The following is a 22,046-nucleotide window of genomic DNA, read 5'->3' on the forward strand; positions in this document are numbered from 1 at the left end:
GGGTTCACGGCGGTGCAGTTTGCATACAATCGCACGTTTTCAAAAATTAATTTATTGCTAAAAATGACATCCCACCTGCTGCACATCCTATGGGGAGGCAGAACACTGGCTGGCTGTGCTCATGAAAGAACCACCTTCAAGCTCTCTAAGGCAATACAGAGAAATGGGACCAGGTGGGCTTTGAGATCTGTGAGCCGCAGGCTTCCCGAGATGGAGCAGGGGATTTCGACAGTGGAGACGGCAGGGATGATGTGTTAAGTGCCTTGGGTAGAAATCTGGGCTCCACAGACGATAATGAGCTCCACCACCGGCATGTTCCGTGTGGTGTTGGCCTCTCTCTATGCCAGCAGCATACCCTGCTGTGAAACCACCTGATCCCAGTGCCTCATGGGGAGTTGACTAGCTAAATTGCCAGCGGGGTAGGAAAGGAGAGGTCGCGTTTTCCATGTGACGTCGAAAGGCACGTGCAAGTGGCCTCCTTGCTTCAGTACCTGGGCCCATCAGCAGCGAAGAAAACCCAAGAGCTCGGTTGGTTAGAGCATGGTGCTGGTAACTCCCAAGCTTGCAGGTTCGATCCCGTAAGGGACAGCTGCATATTCCTGCATTGCAGGGGGTTGGACTGGATGATCCCTTCCAGCTCTGCTTCTATACAGTCTTTCTGTATAGAGCCAGTGTGGTGAGAGAGCCAGTGTGGTGTAGTGGTTAAGAGCGGTAACCTCGTAATCTGGGGAACCAGGTTCGCGTCTCCGCTCCTCCACATGCAGCTGCTGGGGGACCTTGGGCCAGTCACACTTCTCTGAAGTCTCTCAGCCCGACTCACCTCACAGAGTGTTTGTTGTGGGGGAGGAAGGGAAAGGAGAATGTTAGCCGCTTTGAGACTCCTTCGGGTAGTGATAAGATAAAGCGGGATATCAAATCCAAAATCATCATCTTCTTCTTTCCTGCCTACCTTAGCCACTAAGGAATCCAATGGTGCAATAATCCAATAAATACTCCCTCCTAAATATGAAATGTGGGACACGGGTGGCGCTGTGGTCTAAACCACTGAGCCTAGGACTTGCCGATCGGAAGGTCGGCAGTTCGAATCCCCGCTACGGGGTGAGCTCCCGTTGCTCGGTCCCTGCTCCTGCCAACCTAGCAGTTTTAAAGTACGTCCAAGTGCAAGTAGATAAATAGGTACCACTCCTGCGGGAAGGTAAACAGCATTTCCGTGCGCTGCTCTGGTTTCGCCAGAAGCGGCTTAGTCATGCTGGCCACATGACCCAGAAGCTGTACGCCGGCTCCCTCGGCCAGTAAAGTACCTTTACCTTTTTAAATATGAAATACCTGGTTCAGCTTTGATCCCATCCCATCCATATTATGACGGTGGTGGGGAGCTTGTGGCCCCCAGAAGATGCTGGAGTCAATTAGAGTTGGGAGTCCAACGACAGTTCTCCATCCTTGTGCCTCATGACCAGGAAGCAAATATGGCTCTCCAAATCTCCACCTGGTCCTCTGAGCTAGCTGTCTAGGCCACACCTCTCCCTGACCTGTAGTCACCCCACCCAGTATTTTTGCCTGGTTGGAAGGTGCCTTGAGCCATGCCAATGTCTCTTGCTTGTCCAGACGGAGGAAACAGAGGAACCAGCCTCCTGTCCAAAGGGAAAGTTGACATTTGTTGTTCCACAGGCGGAGCCTTCCTTGCCACTGAGCCTTTTGACGCGCGAGAGGGAAACCCATACCTGTTGAACATCTGCCTTTTGCACACCCCTTAAAACTGGGACACGAAAGCTATGGTCCTCCACGTGTGGGCTGCACTACGGCTCCCATCATCCCTGGCAGCCGGTCATGCTGGCTGGGGCTGATGGGAATTGGAGTCCCACATCATCTGAAGAGCCACAGGCTCCCAATCTCTGTAAGCCACACTGTGTAGACCAGGGTGTCTGGCTCTGTGTGAGACGAGCGGGCTGCAAATTGGTCCCTGTGCAGGCAGCCAGGCACAGCGTCAGAAATCCTGGTGAAGGCAGGATTGAGGTCTCTGAGCTGCAGCCGGCTGGCTGCCGTTAACTGGCTGCCTGCTCTGCCACACTGCTGCCAGTGGCCTCATTGGTGCCTTGCAACAGAGCCCAGCTGTGCTAAGGAGCCAGGCGCCCTCTGTTTCATTGCCCCTTCTGGGCTTTCACAGAGGGACATGCCAGCACCGCCTCGCAGCTTGTCTTCTGCCCTCCTCCCCAGCCCAGCCGGATCACATGGGCAGAGATGGATCACCTGTTGTATAGGCCAGTGCTGGTGAGATTCTTCCAGCAGATGAAAAGTGTCTGGCAACTCAGGCAAAGCAAGAGAGAGCTTATGCACCTTTTAACTTTCCTGCAAGCAAGGCTTGCAGAAATTCCCTCTTCTATGCAACTATTAAAGGTGCAGGAGCCCTTGTCCTCTCTGTTCATCTAGCCGCCCAAGTTTTATTTAGATAATTTATATGCCACCTTTGCTCAAGTCACAGGGCAGTTTGCAGCAGGCAAAAAGATTTTAAAGGCTCCATTAAAAACACTTAACAAATTGCTAACAGCAGCAACCGGGTCTCTCCCAATGCCTGCTGAAAAAAAGATGTGTCTTAACAGCCGCTTAAAGTTATGAAGAGGTAGTGCCAGAAGCGCCTCAGTGGAGGGAGGGAGTTCCACATACAGGGAGCCACCACTGAAAAGGCCCTCTCCATGTCTTCACAACACCACAGATCTCATACAGAGGAGAAGGAAGAACCCTCTTGACAACCTCATCTGCCCAGGCAGAGCTGTACGGAAGAAGTTGGACAATGGGAGACTGTAGTTCTGCCATGTGCTAGGGGTAGGCAGAAGGCAAGTCAGGACCTACTGCAGGTTTTACGGCCAGAAGACAAATTATCAGCTCTCCCACCCCCTTGGCTCACTTTGACAGGTTGTTCTCCCGTGAGATCTCATGAGTGATTTGGAGGAGATTGGCAAGAGTTTCGGACTGGATTGTTTTAACAACATCAAAACCCACAAATTGGCTCTCCCCCAACTGGTGAAATGGGGGGAAAAGCAAAGCAGGGTGGAAATTTTGTTCATGGCAGGACTGTGAGTGCAATTAAAACCAATTCTGACTGCCTTAGCACCCTGGTCAGGAGATCCAGGAGTTCTGGTAAAGAAACCCAAAACAGATTGGACAAGCCTGAAAACTGCCCACCTCCTTTCTTTTTGTCCCACCACAAAACATGTAGCACAGGATTTTGAAGTGCTGCAATAACCTCCTAGCCGAGGGGTTGCCAACCTGGCCCCTACTGCCCACTAGTGGATGTTTCAGGATTCTGGGTAGGCGGTAGGGGGTTCTACGGCATCTGGTGGGCAGTAAGGAAATGTTACCATCAAGAAAGATGCATTAGTGGGCAGCAGGTATAAAAAGGTTGACTACCCCTGTCCTAGCAGATAGCATTATGGGCAGTGGCACCTCCTTGGGCAATTTTCAGCTCAAATATTGTTTATTGATGGGCACAGGAGGTCCCAGATCGTACCCCTGGCAACTCCCACTGCAGCTGGCATTTCGGACATGTGACTCTCTCACTGCTGTTGGACTGCAACTCACGTCAGTCCCAGCCAGCATGATGGGAACCGGAGTACAACCACATCTGGAGGGCCATTTATGTTCTGCATTGTAGACGGGGACGAGACCCAAAGCAAAATGAGTACCCCAAATCACCCATGACCGAAAGCCCTTCCCATCAACACCACTTCTGAGAAAACTGGAGATCTTACTTAGTTACCAGCTACCAATTCTAATATATTTACAGCAGCTGAGGTCTTTTTCCAAAACCAACAACTCTTCGAGGAGTAAATAAAAAGACAAGTTACAAATGGTACATGGAATGGTGTTTTTTTTTTCCTTCAACATTTTCCAACTATTTAGGACGGGGAAAAGAAGTTACAATGCTAGACTCCTTTTCATTTAGTTACATAAATAAAATTTTTATAAATATCTCTTTATAAACAATATATAAATAGCTTTACAACATAAATACATTTATGCGTGACATGAATGTACAAACAGCTTCCTCAGTCTCTGGGCGTGGAGCGGTCCTTTGTCGTGGGTGGGTTGTTGGTGTGTAGGATACATATATGTGTGTGTGTATATATTGGGTATGATAGGAAAAGAGCTTTTGGATTTCAAAAACAAACCCACCCCGGACACCCCACCCTCACCACTAACACCCCCCCCCCAAAAAAAATTGCTGGTTCTGCTACAAGTCCTCGTACCAATAGGATAAGCCCAGCCAAGCCTTTTTCAGGTGCCATCAACATTGACCCTGCATGACGGAGAGGAGATGGCCAAGATATGTCCTTTGAGATGGGGTGATGGAATGTAGAATAACCCTCGTCAGTTCAAAGACCTGGAATGAGAAAAGAGGTGAAGGATTAGGAACTTCCCAGATCATCTCTAGGTAGATAGGTTAAGAAGTAAGTTATACATATATAAAGACAATGCTATTTTCCTAGAAAAAGATGTGTTGGAGCTCACCACGAACTTCTACCTTGTTCTCTTAGAATGGGAATGGCACCCACCTGCCTCCTCTTTGGCTTCCTCCCCCCCCCCCCCGACTGAAAGCAAATCCAGCTTTTCTGATGCAGCACTACACATCTTCCAGTGGGCGCTGCGTGACGACAGCCTTACATTTCTATGTATACAGGAAGATATGGTATCTCGTTTTGTATCTGTATGTAACTATAAACGGGACACAGCGTATTAATCAATAAAAGGTCGCAGGATAATACAAGAGCTTGTATAAAAAGTAGCGCTAAGTTAACTCTATCTAGCAGTGTGCTTGCTCTACCAGGGAAATGTTTATCACCAGCAGAACATCGCAGTGCAAGAGAGTGCATTCAGCAGGCTGCTGGCAACGTTGCTGCACAATAGATTGTGTTAACCTGTTGCGCAAGGAGTTTCCGCTAGTGCAGCTGTTGCGTTGGGACTCCTTTGAAGCACAATATTATAATTCTAGCAGGCAGAGAACATTGGAACCAGCCCAATAGATCATTCATCAAAGCAGTACAAGACCACGACATAACAATATTAGAAGGATAAGAATGAAAGAAAGTCCCCTCAAGCTAAAGATTTTAAACCTGCCATTACCAAGGCGGCGTTTCACATGCTTAGGAGCTAGAAATTGAACAAACGATCCTGTGCATGCACATGCCCACAGCTGCATATAAAAGCAGAATAATTAGCAATAATTACACCAACTCATATCTATCGCAGTAGTTGAGACACTTAGCAAAGAAAAGGCATAGCTAAGACGTTTGACCATCTAAACGGAGGGTTCTTTGTTGGGTTGCCAAGTTGTGGGGCTAAGTGGGCAGGTTTAGGATCCAGTTTAAGTTCCCCCCTCACTGGTCCCATCCCACTTTGGGGGGACTTAACACCAGCCTCAGCCCCTGCTGAGCAGGGATGAGCAAATTATGCTGGTTTATCTTTGGCTCAGTCAGATATCCAGTGCATCTTAAACTGCTTAACCCAGCAGATCTTGCCATAGGATTGCCCTGCAAGAGATGTCCCTTTAAGTTGATTAATCATCTGCCTTTGAGCCACAGGAAGGCAGCCAGGCTACTTTGCTGCTCTTTTTGGAAGCTTCCTCTCTGGGCAAGGGCTGGCCAGTCCAAGCCCAGGTTAAATTCAAAGAAGCCTGCGAAGGGAGAGCAGGGGCAAGTCGCCAGTTGGAGAAGCTACAGGCTGAGCCAGAAGATCTGCTCAGTCTTCCCAACTATGCTGAGAAGTATATCTATCTGTCTGTCTGTCACATTTATATCACAGCCTTTTGCCCAAGTGCTCAAAGTGGTGTGCATGGTTCTCCCCACCTTCTCCCATATTTTCTCCCCACAACAACCCTGTGGCATAGGACAGGCTGAGAGAATGAGACTGGCACCCAAGGTCACCCGGTGAGCTTTGTGGCCAAGTGGGGGTTTGAACCCCAGCCTCTCCCAGGTCTCGGTCCGACACTCTAACCACTATGTGGCACTGCCTCTTTTGCTCTAACCCAGGGGTCCCCAAACTAAGGCCTGTGGGCCGGATAAGGCCCGAGGGACTCGTTTATCTGGCCCGCAGTGACCCCCGCCGCCCGCTGCCCACTCTTACCAGCAATGCGCTGCGCGGCTGCCCACTGAACACAAGAAATAGCTTGTGTGCATGCACAAGTGTTATTTGTGCATGCGCAAGCGTTATTTGCACATGCACAAGTGTTATTTCCGGCGCACATCCGGGTCGGAGGAGGCCCATGCACAGAAATAGCATAAGCTATTTCTGGTGCTGCTCTGACCCGGAAGTGCACCAGAAATAGCATGTGTGCAAGCGTATGAGCACACACTCCCCCACCCTCCAGTCCGCCACATGATCGGCGCTGGAGACACCGGCCGGAGGTGCGGTAAGTTTGCTGACCCCTGCTCTAACCACTAGACGACACTGCCTCTTGCGGCAACTGCGGCAACTGTATCTAAGCTGGCACCTAAGCATATAAATTGGCATAGGCACACATCCTGAAGCTCTGTGTCCTCTGGCAATGTACTGCCCCCCCCCCATGTGTCTGTCTCTACATAAGAAAAACACAGCAAGGGGAGAGACTTGGAGCAGCCGACACAGCATGAAGCGATCTGCAACCTCAGCTGCGCTTGTCTTCTCGAAATGAGCAAGTGAGAGCCACTCGCCCATCCATCTGAACCCTCATAATGAGCCCCTGGCCTGGGCGCTTTTCACGGTTTCCTAGTAAACCTGCTGCCGACGCCTGGGAATGCATATCTGCGCAAGCGGGATGGAGGAGGGAGGCTGAGCTCCTGGCGGAGAGAGGGGCAGCTCTGGGGAAACCATCAATGTGTTGTTGTTTGCGGCCGGTGCTCAGCAGGAGCAGGGGAATTTGCCCCCGGCCCTGGGTTCAAAGGGGTCGTGCGAACAGCCCTAGCTGGAAAGGAACCTGTTGCTTGCACACCCTTCTCCCGGACCAGCAGCACAGACTGAGGGGTTCTTGGCTGCACAGCAGTTGTGGCTTGATAACTCTGTACACAGCAGATCCCATTGCATGGATGCCTCGCCATTTATGCTCAGAATCCTCTGCAGCTCTGAAGAGGAGGTGGACCCACTCCCCGTGATCCATCCCCGGTGGGTTCCCCCAGGAACCTGGGTTTTCCCCGAGGAGACTCCTTTGGCACAGGGCACTGATGGTTGGGTCCACAGGCTCCCTTGGGTAACAAGAGGAGAGAACCCCACTGCTGGAAAACCAGTTATCCCAAAGGCATCAATGGCTGTGGCAAAAGACACCGGCCTTTGAATGAGCTGGGAGGCAGCACTGATGGGCCGGGGAGTTCCTCCTGTCCATTACTACGTAACCCAGCTATCAAACCGGTTGCTCCATCAGCTGGCTGGGGTGCCCATAGACCCAGCTGTGCAGTCCCTGCGCCAGAGGGAACCTCTGGCTTCGGCTATGACCCCCCCCACCCCGTTTGTGGTGGGCATCCCAGTGGCCTTCAACCCTTGCGTTGAAGAAGAAGAAGAAGAGTTTGGATTTGATATCCCGCCTTTCACTCCCCTTCAGGAGTCTCAAAGCGGCTCACGTTCTCCTTTCCCTTCCTCCCCCACAACAAACACTCTGTGAGGTGAGTGGGGCTGGGAGACTTCAGAGAAGTGTGACTGGCCCAAGGTCACCCAGCAGCTGCATGTGGAGGAGCGGAGACACGAACCCGGTCCCCCAGATTACGAGACTACCGCTCTTAACCACTGCACCACACTGGCTCTGAAGTTGCTGAGGTCCTGCCAAGCTACCAGATAGCAGGCTGCTGAACCCAGAATCTGTGCAGGATGAGACCACTTTCCTCATACTGTCCCTCCACTGCCCCACCCAGGCTGCCAACTAGAGGAGGAAATGACAGGGAGTTTTGACCAGGCAGCGGGTCTGGCTGGTCAAGCAGATCCTCCAGAGCAAGACCTGGGGCACCCTTTCAGCCAAGTGGGGGTGTTTGGCTGCCCCTCTGGGCCACTTGCCTGTTGGGATAGATGATCCTCTGCATCCCTTAAAGGTAAAGGGACCCCTGACCATTAGGTCCAGTCATGGCTGACTCTGGGGTTGCGGCGCTCATCTCGTTTTATTGGCCGAGGGAGCCGGCATACAGCTTCCGGGTCATGTGGCCAGCAGGACTAAGCCGCTTCTGGCGAACCAGAGCAGCGCACGGAAACGCCGTTTACCTTCCTGCCAGAGTGGTACCTATTTATCTACTTGCACTTTGACGTGCTTTCAAACTGCTAGGTTGGCAGGAGCAGGGACCGAGCAACAGGAGCTCACCGCGTCGCGGGGATTTGAACCGCCGAGCTTCTGATCAGCAAGTCCTAGGCTCTGTGGTTTAACCCACAATGCCACCCGTGTCCCTTACAATGCTGTAATTCTGTGATTCCCCACTAGCCAGCTCCCTGGCCTGGCCAGCCCCACTCTCAGACGTGGCGACTGTGGCCCTGGGTTCCCCTCGTTTTCTGCACCATAGATGCCACTGCTGCTACTGCCCCCATCTTCTGCAACCCTCCCTTTCACAGGGATTGGATGCTGCAAGCATTTCGGGCAGAGCGTCTGTCCAAACCTGGCATGTTCCTGTGGCCAGCTGGCAACCTCAAGAGACACTTGGACGTGTCCCCCATGACCTGCTAGTCTCTCCTGCAGATCAGCTCCAGCTCATTTCAAAGGGGGTCTGCACTAAACTTTGCAGTGAATTGTAGTGCCCCCCCCGCTACAGTTGGTTCTCCCCCACCACTCTTCAGAAACCCCCACCTCACATGGCTTCAAGGCTTCAGAGCTCCGTCCGCTAACAGTGAACACGCCGGTTTAAAACAGCTCTGCTAAAACTTCGCTTCCTGTGCCCTGTGAACAGCATTCCCAAGGCCACACAAATAGTCCAGTTCAGAGAGAGTTCTAGCTTCCTCGGTGCAAACAAATGTTCTGAGTGCGTAGTTAAACAATGGAACTCCCTCCCACTGGAAGCAGTGGAGGCCAGGTAGCTTTAAAAGAGGGTGAGAGGGCAAGCAGTTTCTACACGGAGTTTAGCTCAGTTGGTTGGGCGTGAGTTGCTTAACCTCACGGTCGTGGGTTTGAGCCCCATGCTGGGCAAAATATTCCTTTCAGGGGGTTGGACCAGATGACTCTCATGGTTCCTTCCAACTCTATGATTAATTTCAATGGGCAGCTGGATGGGAGGGAAGCTGTGGGCCCACGTCAGACACCTTTCCAAACCTCTGCCCAGCTGAATCTTCACTGGGGAAGGGGATGTATGACATGGGGAGGCTGGTACGTTGGGGAAAGTGGGGCCCTGCCCTTACACAGCCCTTACCCGCCCATCTTCCTTCTTACAACCAGACTGAGTTGGCTCTGCCGCCACCTGCTGGCAGCCTCCCTTCCTTTTGCCCTACCGGTTGCAACGGGTACCAGCCACCATTGTGTATGACAACCGTGACACTGACCCATACGCTGTCTGGAACTGGGCTTCTCCAACCTCCTATTTTAGTTTCCGGCTCTCAGCAGGTGCCTTAGCCATCTTTGCTATGCCGGCGGCAGGCAGCAGGCTCTCTGCAAGGCAGCACAGGGCATGTATAAATACATAAGGAGCCCTCCCAAAAAAATACCCTTTGGATTGTTTGAAGGCCTAACTATAGGAATAACTATAATTATTCGCAGCGCCTAATTTGAGAGGAAGCAGGTGTGAGCCAAATCTGAGGGCTGTCTTCAGGAAAAAACAGTGCCCTGCTCCGTGCATGTGGAGGGCTGACCAGTTTTGGATCTGAGGCATTTCTCACTGCTCCACACCCCAAACCCTCACTGTTTCGGCCTCCGAGCAAAATATTTAGTTATTTTGTGGTCTGCCTCTCGGACCCCTGCAGATAATTTATGCACTTGCCTTTAAGGAATAATTTGCTCAAATGTTCTCCTTCAATGCCCCAAATTATTATACACACTCACGTCAGAGGGGTGGATTTGGGGACAGTGCACCACTTGTGGAAATAGTGTTGGGGCTACATTGTGTAAGCCTTTTTAAAAAGAAAAAAAAGGCCCTGTTCAAATCTCACATTTACCAAGAACCTGCTATGTGGCCTTAGCTAAGCTTCTATATTTTGGCATCATTCCTGCCTCCAAGGTGGGAACAAGAACCCTAGCCTAACTTAAAGGCTGGTTTTCAATATTATCCGGACATCAAAAGTGCTTTGAGAACTCGAAAGTGCCACATACTTGCATGTTTGATTTATGGCAAATTCATGCAAGTGATGGGTGGGGTAGGAGAGCTGGTGGGGGGGCGGGAATCACATCTGGCAACCAAGGAGGCTTAGTTTGGTCAGAATCAAGTAAACACTTCCAGAATTAGTTACAGGTAGGTATCCGTGTTGGTCTGCCGTAGTTGAAACAAACAAACAAAACTTCCTTCCAGTAGCACCTTAGAGACCAACTAAGTTTGTTGTTGGTATGAGCTTTCGTGTGCATGCACACTTCTTCAGATACACATATTCTTCAGGTATGAGCTTTCGTGTGCATGCACACTTTTGTGCATGCACACGAAAGCTCATACCAATAACAAACTTAGTTGGTCTCTAAGGTGCCACTGGAAGGATTTTTGTTTGTTTGTTTCGACTTCCAGAATTAACGTTCAATATATTACTTCCGGTCAATGAACCGCCATAGCTGCTAGACGGCCGTGAAAATTTGTGTCCCAGGCTTTTTGGACTCATCTACCCATGTACTATCTGAAATGGGCATTATTTCCAGCTCTCCTACCTCACAAGAGGGCTATTAAGGGTGACTAGCCAGGGTGACTAGGCTCTACCTCCGCAGCTGCAGGCAGCAGTGCTTTCAAAGAATAGTTTGTCTGCATTCAAGCACAAGCGAAATGCTCCCTTCCTGTGGTTTCCAGCAATTGGTATTCGGAAGCATGAACTCTGAACATGGAGGCAGCGCATAACCATTGTGGCTAGTAGCCCTCAAGAGCCCTCTCCTCCATGAAATTGTCCAGCCCTCTCTTACATTTAGGTTGGTGCCAGCGCCAGATTGAGGGCTGTGTGGGCAGTTCTGCTGCACAGGGCACTGAGTGAAGGGGGTGACCAATTGAGAAGATCCCTAGCTGAGAAGATCCGTTTGGGGGTGCCAAATGTTGGGCGCTGTATTAGGAAAGATGACCAAAGAGTCTGCCCCAGTTGGTGGCCATTGCCAATGGCGGACCTCTCAAATTTCAGTGGCGCCCTATGCATTGCTGTGCCTGAGGTTCCGTGCCAGGGGTGCCAACTTGAATAAAATATTGGGGGGGGAGGGGGAGGGAAGCCCCACTGCGCATAACTGATCACATGACGCAGTGCGTGCGCACCATTCGAATGACAATGCCCTTCAACTTTGGGTCAGTCTGGCCCACTCAAATATTTTAGGGGAGGGGCGAAGACCCCCATGTCACCAGGGCTCTGTGCCCAGTGCGGCAGAGCTGGGAGCGCTCCTCTAAATTCTCCTCTGATATCACTGCCTCCTGTGGGAAGGAGTTCTGTAGATTAACTACAGGCTGCATGAAGAAGGAAGGGGAGAACCACGTGCGCCCCCTCGAGCTACTGGGAGGAAAAGGTGGGGTACAAGAGAAACACACAGACAGACAGACAGACAGACAGACAGACAGACAAGCGCTAGCATTAAAACCAGCGCCGTCTCGGCTTGGGATGGACGGCAGCGCGCGCTGTCTACTCACCGCCGCTAGGTGTCGCCCGCAGGCCGCCCTCGACGGCTCAGCAGCCCAGGCCGCTAATGGTGCCGATGCGGTCCAGCTTGAGGCCGAAGCAGTTCTTGGTGGAGCCCTTCTTGGAGGGGCTTTTGAAGCGCCGCGACCCTCCGCCGCCGCCGCCTCCTCCTCCGCCGGCGTGGTGCTCCGGGTGCGCCCCCCGCGCCCAGGTGGCCCGCGACTGCTTGGTGTCGGTGCGCAGGTCCCGCATGAGCCTCGACGACGATGAGCCTTTGCCCTTCTGCTGCGACGAGGAGCCCTGCTTTCCTCCGCCGCTCCGCGCACCGCCCGCCGCGGGCCCCGACGACGCCTCCAGCAGCTCCGCCAGTTCGCGCCCCAGCGCCGCCAAGCTGCCCGACGGACCCTGCGCGGAGGAAGCGAGATAAAGGGGTCAGCGGGGTGCTGGATGGGGATGCAAGTGGAGGGGAGGAGGGGCAGGGCAGCAGCAGCAGCAGCAGGAGATAACAGCCCACTCGGCTGAGCCTGGCCGCCCCCTCGAGGAACCTCGGATTGCCCAGGGCTGCGGGGAGAGCGATGGCAGGAGGAGGAGGGCCGGGTGGGTGCGGGTGAGAACGGGGCTCCCATCAGGACGCACTTGCGCACCCGAACACGCGGAGATTCCTGCCACCCCAGGGAGCCCCCTCGAGGAATATCCCCCGTCCTGGGGACTGGGAGGACTGGCGGGGGCGGCGAATTGGACGGGTGGCATCCGGCCCTCCTTCCCATTTGTCAAGCCCACCTCGCCACCTCAGCCTCAGGCCAAGAGGACTGTCCGGGTCACAAGTTTATTCGGAGAGAAGAAAGAGAAACGACAACGCGGAGTGGGAGGGGGCTGGAGGGGCTGGAGGGGCGAGGAGGAAATGCCGGTAAGAAGAGGTTTCTCTTTGGGATCAGATCTCCCCAGATCAGACCTCACTTGGGAGAATGGTTCATGGAATCGCAGTTGGAAGGGACCCCGAGGGTCATCCAGTCCAACCCCCAGCGATGCAGGAATCTCAGCGCCTGCTTAGCCGGTGAAGAGAACTGGGGGTCTCCTCCAGGAAAGCTCCCCCCTTCCTTTTCTCTCTCCTCCGCCAGGGGCAAGGACCCCCTCACCATTTCCACTATCAGCCCTCAGATCTCCACAAGAACTCCCACTTCTGCTCCCCCTTCAGCGCTGCGCCTCCGAAGGCGCGCGCGGACGCCGGGTGGGTCTCCCAGCTTCCCGCCCCGTCTGCTTCTCCTTCTAGGGGGTGTCGAATCTTCCGCTCTATTTCCCTAGCGCCTCACCCCAAGGAGAGGCTCCTCTCCGCGGGCACGGAGCTCGGAAGCCGCCCCGTCGCCGCTTGCCTGGGCGCTCTCCCCTCTCCCTCTCAGCACCACGGGGCGATGGAGAGCAGCCGGCGGCAGCTGGAGCCTCCGACCCACCTACCCGGCGGAGAGAGTGAGGGGCGTCCCTCTCATTCAGCCCTTCCTGCCCCACTCCCAGCAGAAGCCACCCCGGGCTGGACCGTCCGCCCCGTCGGGGATGCAAGAGGCAGGGGTACGCGGGCGAGAGGGATCCCGCTTCTACAGCCCAGGCAAGAGCGTGCCCGCTGACTCCAGAAAGTTATCCGGACTTCAGCTCTACCGTCAACCGGCTTTAAGGCAGGAGACGACAGCCACTCTTTCAGCCAGCCACCCTAGAAAGCGGGGCAACTTAATCCGGATTACCGTTTCTGTGAGGACTCCGGCAGACCTCGCTTCTGCTCGTCTCCAGCCACCTCTCCTCACCTCATCCCGAATCTACCCGTCCATCTATCCTTTCCCTCCTAGTCCCGAAGCTTCCAGGGATCGCCCCCGACGGAGAGGCAGCCCGGGACCTTTCCCGTCGAATCTCCCCGCGCCGCCTTACCTTCTGCAGGTTCTGGGGAGCCGGCTTCGCCTCCAGCGCCAGGGCGAGCAGGGCGAGGAAGAGTCCGCAAGCCACGACGTGAGAGATGTACATCCTGGACCGGGTGTCGGGAGAAGAGAAGGGAAGAAGGGGAAGGAGCAGAAGAGCGCAGCGGGACGGAAGACCCCTCGACGGCAAGGCGAGCGCTGCGGCGGAGGATCGACGGCAGAGGATCAAGGCGCGCAGGCTGCAGTCTGTGTCCGAGGGCGGCGCGTCTGCAGACCAACCTCTCGCTCTCCTTCGACGGCCAGAACCGATTGTAGCGCCGGGATGGCCCTCGGCCCTTTATAACCAACCTGCGGGGTGATGTCATCCTCCGCCTCACTCGCACGCGCGCGGGGCGGGGGGGGGGGGAGGTGAAAGAGAAGCCGCGATCCCGGAGGTGGATTTCGCGCTTCTCACTCGATGGGGCGCACGGGGATTCTCGCCTTTGGGTTACTAACCTGCAGCGCGTGGTTAGTAGAATAGAATGGACGGGTGTATGTGTGCATGGAATACGAGTCGTGGAGGTGAAACGGCCGCGCGCGGGGGGGGGGGCTTTAGGGAGCAGACGGGCACGTCCTGGTGGTGGTGGTGGGGCGCTCTGCAGAGATGCCCCCCCTCAGCACCTGTAGGTTTGCAACGCGTGGGAGATCAGCACCGAAGACCCCGCACAGACTAGTGCAAACTTGTAATCTCTCTCACAGACACGTGTCATCATCACACGCGTACACGTGTCTCTCCAGAAATAACGTTGCTGCTTCCTACCTCCGGAGAACACATTGGTGGAGGTTGATTTAAGTGAGGAGGGGAGGGTTGTTTGATTTTTAGACTTAGGAAGATGGGACACACCGCAACACACATCAGACTGAAGCGTGCACAAAGTTCTTCTCTTCAGACTTTCGTCTGAAAGCCCACTGGTGAACCCTTTTGAAACGGAGTCTCGGGGCTGCAAAATTTGTCAGCTAGACCTGTCGCTTTGGGCACTTGGGCTCCGAAGGCGGCAGCTTGGATTCCCCCCTCGGGGATCCGGGAGAGAAGGCGGTGAGATCCCCCTCCGCTGCTAACCGAGAAAGAGCTGGCGAGGCTGGGACTTCACCCACGAAAAGCCTCGCGCGCGAGAGACGCGTGAGACGGGCAGGTTCTTGAAGACCTGGCAGCCGAAACTCAGAATGCAAAGTAAGGTATGCAGGAAAGCAAACAGCAGCAGTGTGTATCTAACAACCAAACCCACGTACCAATGCTTGGGGAGCTGGTGTTGGATTTCCACGCCTGACTGTGTGCATACACACATGCACACGCATGTATGGCTTGGTCTATCATCTATTTATCTATCTATTTATCTATCTATCTATCTATCTATCTATCTATCATCTATCATCTATCTATCTATCATCTATCTATATCTATCTATCTATCTATCATCTATCTATCTATCTATCTATCTATCTATCTATCTATCTATCATCTCCCCTATATTTAGAGAAGTGAGGTATGAGGGTCTTGTGGCATTTCTGTGCGTGTGTGTCCACACCCAATGGTGGGAGAGGGGTTTAAAGGATCTCTCTCTCCTCCACAGATACAAGAGCATAACTGGATTGACTCTCCCGTTGTCATTTCCTTCTTGCTACTTTCTCCGCAGATTAGGGTTAGGGCTGCATGGGGCAGGGGATCTAACCCCTTCCTCTGGGTCTCTTCTGGCTGTGATCCGAATTGTCCCATTTCATGACTGCTATGGGGAAGATCAGTAGCTGCTGCCATGGAGCTGCTGCTTGATTTCCACTCCCCACTTTGCTCTCCCGGCAGGATCCCTTCCAGCCCCTCACATAAAGACGCTACCTCTCCCCATCAGAATTAACACACACTTAAAAGGTTCTGTTATAAGCTGGTTTGAGACTTTAGCCATTGCCTAAAATGGGCAGCAGAATCAAAGTGGATTTACAACATTAGAGGAAAACGGATAGGGAGGGCAGAGGAAAACAAGCAACCAATGTTGTCATTTCATTTGCTAATCAGTTGAAATCACCCACTGCTTTGGCATCTTCCCCCACCTCTTCACCTCCCTTTACTTGCACTCAGAATGATACCTGATTTCCCCACCCTGTATTCTGCCGGACCTTGTCACCTTGGAGTCCACTTTATCTGACAAAACAAGACTGCAGATTCTCTGTGTGTGTGTCTTTTAGGGTGTATGACAATCAGGCCCATTGGCAGACCAACTCTGCCGTACAGAGATGTCTGCAAACATGAGATGTCTGCAAACTTGCAGGTGTCCACAGTGCCTAGAGACAGACAAAATAATAATAATAAAATCCTTCCAGTAGCACCTTAGAGACCAACTAAGTTAGTTATGGAAGTGAGAGCTGGACCATAAAGAAGGCTGATCGCCGAAGAATTGATGCTTTTGAATTCTCACTGGAAGGACAGATCCTGAAGCTGAGGCTCCAAGACTTTTGTTGGGTTGAAATAACGACAGACAGGTAGCGAGTGTCATCTGGGAGGCATCTCTCGAGCAAGTCTCGGGGAGTCCCTTTTATTGAATATTACAGCATTGCCACATATGTGCTTATTGCTGATTGGTCAACACAAGTACAAAGCAAAGATTACATTAATCACCAATGGATTACAGGCTGGGAAAGGGTGCACAGAATTACACAGGCATGAAGACCTCCTAATTAAACTTTTACTAGTGATTGATATAGCATTCATCCGTAGATGTGGTCAACTATGCATTAAGAACAAGTCAGGTACAATGTTTTCCTGAACTCAATGTGAGCTGAACTGGTGAGTGAATGTCTTAGTACTGTTTGTGCAGTATTGTGTGCAGGAGCGAAACTTAAGAGCAAGACTTTCCCAAACATGTCACAGTCGTGTATAGGATTATTGCATCCAGCATCTCCCCCTTTATTTATTTATTTAATGGTGAGTGGGACAAAAGTACTTCGGGATACGTGGTTTGCCAGCGCATGCCCAAAATAATTCTGCCCACCGATGTTGTTATGTGAGTTCAGGGTGAATGGGACAAAACATACCTCGGGATACGTGGTTTGCCAGCGCATGCCCAAGATAATTCTGCCCACATCTCCCCTAATGTCTACTGTTGGTGCTGCCATTTCGCAAAGTAGGCAGCAATAATTTTATTGGGTGGCTGAGGAGGAGAAAAACACTGAGACCAAAGGCGTATGAGACCAGGGATGCACTGGATGAAACAACATAGCAAAATTAATATACATATTATGATAATAGCATATTGAAAAAGATTGCGAAGCCAATTCATATTTGGTAACCAGCCGGTGAGCCACTGGGTAAACGAATCCCAGAGGCCAGAAAGTCCAACGTCCTGTTTGATGTGATGTGTGAGATTTCGCAAATGAGAAATTTGTGCTTGAATAGCTTTGGAATTGTCCATAATATTAAAACAACACATATCATGCACTTGTTCACAACCATAATGATGAAGCATTAGCAAATAATCTATTGCAGCGCGATTCTGTAAGAGTCCATGATGCAATTCACTCTGTTCTTTGCTCAAAAGGTGAAGAGCTTGTGAAGTAGAATTCAAGGCTTTTGCTGTGGAGCAAGCTAAAGAGTTAATATTCCTGCTATTCCGTACAGCCAATCCAGGGACTCCTAAAAGAGAGACAGCTAGAGAAATATATTCAGATCTGCTAGGGAGAGAAACAGAATCATCACAATCATTAGTCAATTCCACAGAACGTCGATATCGAGAGTGGGATAAATGATGCTTCTTGGGTAATATGATAGACAAACGGCTTAAGCAGCAAGGTGTGCCATGGCTAATATTTGCTGGAATATAATTGAATGTGTAGCCTGGACACGACCAGAACCAGCCTTCAGGCAGCTCTGTATATTTATATACATAGGAAATATTTACATAATCAGAGCAGTTGAAATTATCCTTGCCCATTGTCACACAGTTGGGTTTTGTGCAATTGACCATACGGGCGCAAGTGATATTGAAAGAGGCCACGTATGGGGTCAACAAATCAATGGCTAGAGATGGGCGTCGGCGAACTTGGTTACCCCAGTTATGGTAACCAGAATAACCAAGGGTGCGGAGAGAATCATTTTGGGGTAAGGATGAATAAAACCAAGTATCATTTTGCAAATCAAGAGGGTCATGGCAAACAGGGATAAGGCAAGACCCAAGGATTTCACCTATTGATACCTGCTGAGTTAGGCAAAAGGATGAAACATTGAGGGTTTTTGCAAAAGATTCCCACACATTAATTGGTGTGGAATTACCGCTATTGGGAGCGGAAGCACAAAGGGGCAAAAACAGCACACTGAAAATGAGCACTATCATGGAATTTATATTAAGGCATGAAATGAGACACAGAAGCAAATCTCCATTTCCCACTTTTCTTTTCTTTTTTGACGAAGATGGGGGTATTATCCGCCAGGGTCTCTGCATTGTTTGGCAAAATGACCTGGGCGCTTGCAGTTGAAGCAATTGCCTGTCGGCTTATTGCCAGCTTGGATGGCACCGGCAAGCAAGGACATCGCATGACTCTGGCTTCCAATTTCTGCACAAGTTTGAATCATATCGGCCAGGTCATATTTAGGGCGATGTATAACTGACTGCAATGCCTTCTTGCAGTCGGTGTTTGCATTTTCAAAAGCCAATTTTTTCATCAATTCATTTTGAGCTGTAGGATCATCTATCTGCCTGGCGATTGATTCTTTCAATCTATCTATAAATTGATGGTAAGGCTCCGAATGTCTCCGAACAGAATAAGGAAGTGCCTCGTACAACACCTGTTGTTGAGCAGTTCCTGGGTTGGTATAGGAGATAGGGAAAGCAGATGGCATTTCCCCAGCCCATTCAGACTCTTCCTCTAAGGACAGGAGCCCTTTCTGCCTAGCTAAAGAAAGCGCGGCGCACACAGCTCCTGTAGGAGAGCACGCAGGGGCTGGGGCAGGCGAAGGAGGGATGGGGGGGGGTGGATGTGGGCTGAGGCGTAGGGAGAGGCTGGCAAGGTTGCAATGGAGGTAAAATCTTGGGGTAAGGTGGGGGATTGTCTGCAACTGACAAAAGAGCAGGTGCCGTCGGAGATGCCTGAGGTCCTAATCTAGCGACGGCGTCTGCACACTTCTGCCAAGTAAGCAGACAATGAATCGGAGCCCTCGGTTCTGCGAAAAGAGTTTTTCCGATCTTTTGCCAAGTTTCTACTTCCAAAGAACCAGCCTCTGGATAAGAAGGGCACTGGCAAGCAATCTCACATAACAAACTTTCAATCTCCTTTAAAGAAATATGAACACCTGCCACACGCTGTCTAACGAGATGGAGCAGCTCCTTGGCATGCTCCTGCTGGAACCTAGTCAGTTCCCCCCCCATACTCACGAAGTAGCGCGCTAAGACTTTTCCAGTCGAGTGAAGTACAGGGGCTTGGCTGCGTGAGGGATCTGGCACGTCGGGGTCACCAGATGTTGGGTTGAAATAACGACAGACAGGTAGCGAGTGTCATCTGGGAGGCATCTCTCGAGCAAGTCTCGGGGAGTCCCTTTTATTGAATATTACAGCATTGCCACATATGTGCTTATTGCTGATTGGTCAACACAAGTACAAAGCAAAGATTACATTAATCACCAATGGATTACAGGCTGGGAAAGGGTGCACAGAATTACACAGGCATGAAGACCTCCTAATTAAACTTTTACTAGTGATTGATATAGCATTCATCCGTAGATGTGGTCAACTATGCATTAAGAACAAGTCAGGTACAATGTTTTCCTGAACTCAATGTGAGCTGAACTGGTGAGTGAATGTCTTAGTACTGTTTGTGCAGTATTGTGTGCAGGAGCGAAACTTAAGATCAAGACTTTCCCAAACATGTCACAGTCGTGTATAGGATTATTGCATCCAGCATCCCAGCAGACTTTGGCCACCTCATGAGAAGAGAAGACTCCCTGGAAAAGACCCTGATGTTGGGAAAGATGGAGGGCACAAGGAGAAGGGGACAACGGAGGACGAGATGGTTGGACAATGTTCTCGAAGCCAGTGGCGTAGCGTGGGGGGTGCAGGGGGGGCGGGCCGCACCGGGCGCAACATCTGGGGTTAGGGCAAATCCACGGGTTAGGGGGTGCAAATCCACGGGTTAGGGGCGCAAATCCACGGGTTAGGGGGCGCAAATTACTTGCCTTGCCCCGGGTGCTGACAACCCACGCTACGCCACTGCTCGAAGCTACCAGCATGAGTTTGACCAAACTGCAGGAGGCAGTGGAAGACAGGAGTGCCTGGCGTGCTCTGGTCCAGGGGGTCACAAAGAGTCGGACACGACTAAACGACTAAACAAGAAGTTAGTTATTGGTATGAGCTTTCGTGTGCATCTCTAAGGTGCTACTGGAAGGAATTTTTTTATTTTGTTTCAACTATGGCAGACCAACATGGCTATCTACATGTAACTAGAGACAGACAGTCGGGTTGTGCATCCATAGCAATGATCAGAGGAGGAATGACCACTGGGAGGAATTGCAGAGAGAAGAAAAGCCCTGGTGCATCTGCAGCAGCACAACCGGACGCCTTCGTCTGCCCCAGCTGCAACAAAACATGTCTCTCCCACATCGGTCTCTACGGCCACAGCAGGCGCTGTAACTCTCAAACAGTTTGATTTTGCCTCCAGAGGCGCATTCTTCCATTGTCTCACGAGACAGAAGGGTGTCAATGTTAGGGGAACCAAAATGTTAGGTTCATTCAGAACCAAAACCCTTGAATTTGGTACAAAGCCACCACCACAATAATCACTATTTGCATTTATTCATTACTTTCTTTTTTTAAAAAAAAGCAGCATGCAAATATATAAAAGACCAGTCAGTCATTCAAAACCAAATTCACAGAATAAAGCCCGATTAGAACAAAAATTACTAAAAGGTCTTCATCCAAGAATGAAAATAAAAACCTGCCCCACCTTACTGAAAGATGAACAGTTATGATGATTAGGCAGGGAAACACACAACTTCTGCACACTTTCTCCCCAAAATAGGGAACTCCAGATGTATCCCAAATGGTTATATTAGCCAGTAAGCAGAGTTTAGGTATGCGTATCCCAAGAAGCTCAGAAACATTTTGAAAGGGAAACATTTGTAGGTTTCTCTCTCTCGTTCTCTCTCAACAGGCGGGCTCAAAGGGAAATGTTTGCGCTGCTCTGACATTCAGTACAAAACTGAAGTTTGGACGGCGCATAGCCTGAGTCCCTTTGAATACTACTGAAGTCTTAGTTTGGGGGATCTCTCTTTGGAAAGGTGGAGCCAGAAGTGAAGGTGCTTGCAGGACCCCGTGGAGAAAAAGAAAAATGGGACATTTTCGTATGAAAAGAAAAAACAAGCACATGAAACCATGAACATAAGACATTGCTTCCCTAGAATCATAGAATTGTGGACTAGGAAGGACCACAAGGGTCATCTAGTCCAACCCCCTGCTCTGGAGACAGAGCTTCCTCCGCCCACTAACCCTCAGTGTTGCAATGGTAAATCCTGACCCGCAGGTATTTTTTTAATTTTTATGACACCCATACCTCTTGTATCCCAGCTTGATCACTGAGATCTTCTGTAGGAGTGCTTGAGTTGGTGAGACTCGTTCAGCAACAACACTAAACCAAGCCTCTAGAGTCATTGGCCCAGTCCTGTGGAACTCTCTGCCACTAGAAATTCAGCAGGAGCCTTCTGTGGCAACTTTTAAACACACTCTGAAAACTTTTCTATTCTGAAAGACCTATACAGGTAATTAAGAGTACATCGCCCACTATGGTCTACTGATGCATTTATTTATTATTGCTTTTGACTTTTTATGATTTTGCTGTTTTACTGTTGTTGTAAACTACTGTGATGTATTTTTTTATGACACAGCAGTATATAATTATTTTTATAAACAAATAAAATAAATGAAGAGGACTGCTTTGCATTTTTGCCCACTGCAGACATTCTGGCTTCAAACTGGTAAAGCATGATACTCTTCATCTCAGGGTTGAGGGTTCGAGTTCCACATTGGGTGAAAAATTCCTGCATTGCAGGGGGTTGGACTAGATGACCCTTGGGTCCCTTCCAACTTTATAATTCTATGATTCTATGAAATCAATACCAAGGCAGATCCCACCCCCTTCTCGGCCCCCTACTACCGGTACTTCTACTTTGCTGATGAAGACGTTTTCTGGACTTGCTCCCTGTTTTGTGACATTTGAGTTGGTAAGGGACTTTGGGAATTTTTTTCAAAACAAAAGTTGGAGTTGAAGCCTTAACCATGTGCTAGCCCTTTCTCAGTTTAGCTTATTTAGTGTGTTTTCTCTCAAATTGTGCATTTGGCACACAGAGAACTGGTAGGAAGTGTCCCAGGAGATTAAATCTTTGACTTCATTCCTGCCTCCCTGTACCACTGTCTGTATTCC

At 50.8% G+C, this 22,046-nt stretch overlaps 1 protein-coding gene across 1 annotated transcript; it reads right to left on the reverse strand.

Annotated features, from left to right (window-relative positions):
- Positions 1-3,750: 3,750 nt before the first annotated feature.
- On the reverse strand, positions 3,751-13,769 carry NPPC (natriuretic peptide C). The gene is made up of 3 exons (XM_083613008.1): positions 13,627-13,769; positions 11,724-12,117; positions 3,751-4,378 (listed from the first exon to the last, which is right to left on the reverse strand). The coding sequence occupies exons 1-2, from the start codon at positions 13,717-13,719 to the stop codon at positions 11,761-11,763; spliced, it is 450 nt and encodes a 149-aa protein (XP_083469134.1). The 5' UTR covers positions 13,720-13,769; the 3' UTR covers positions 3,751-4,378; positions 11,724-11,760.
- Positions 13,770-22,046: the final 8,277 nt, after the last annotated feature.

Source organism: Podarcis filfolensis (genome assembly GCF_964270895.1).
Source record: "Podarcis filfolensis genome assembly, chromosome: 5".
NCBI lineage: Eukaryota > Metazoa > Chordata > Lepidosauria > Squamata > Lacertidae > Podarcis > Podarcis filfolensis.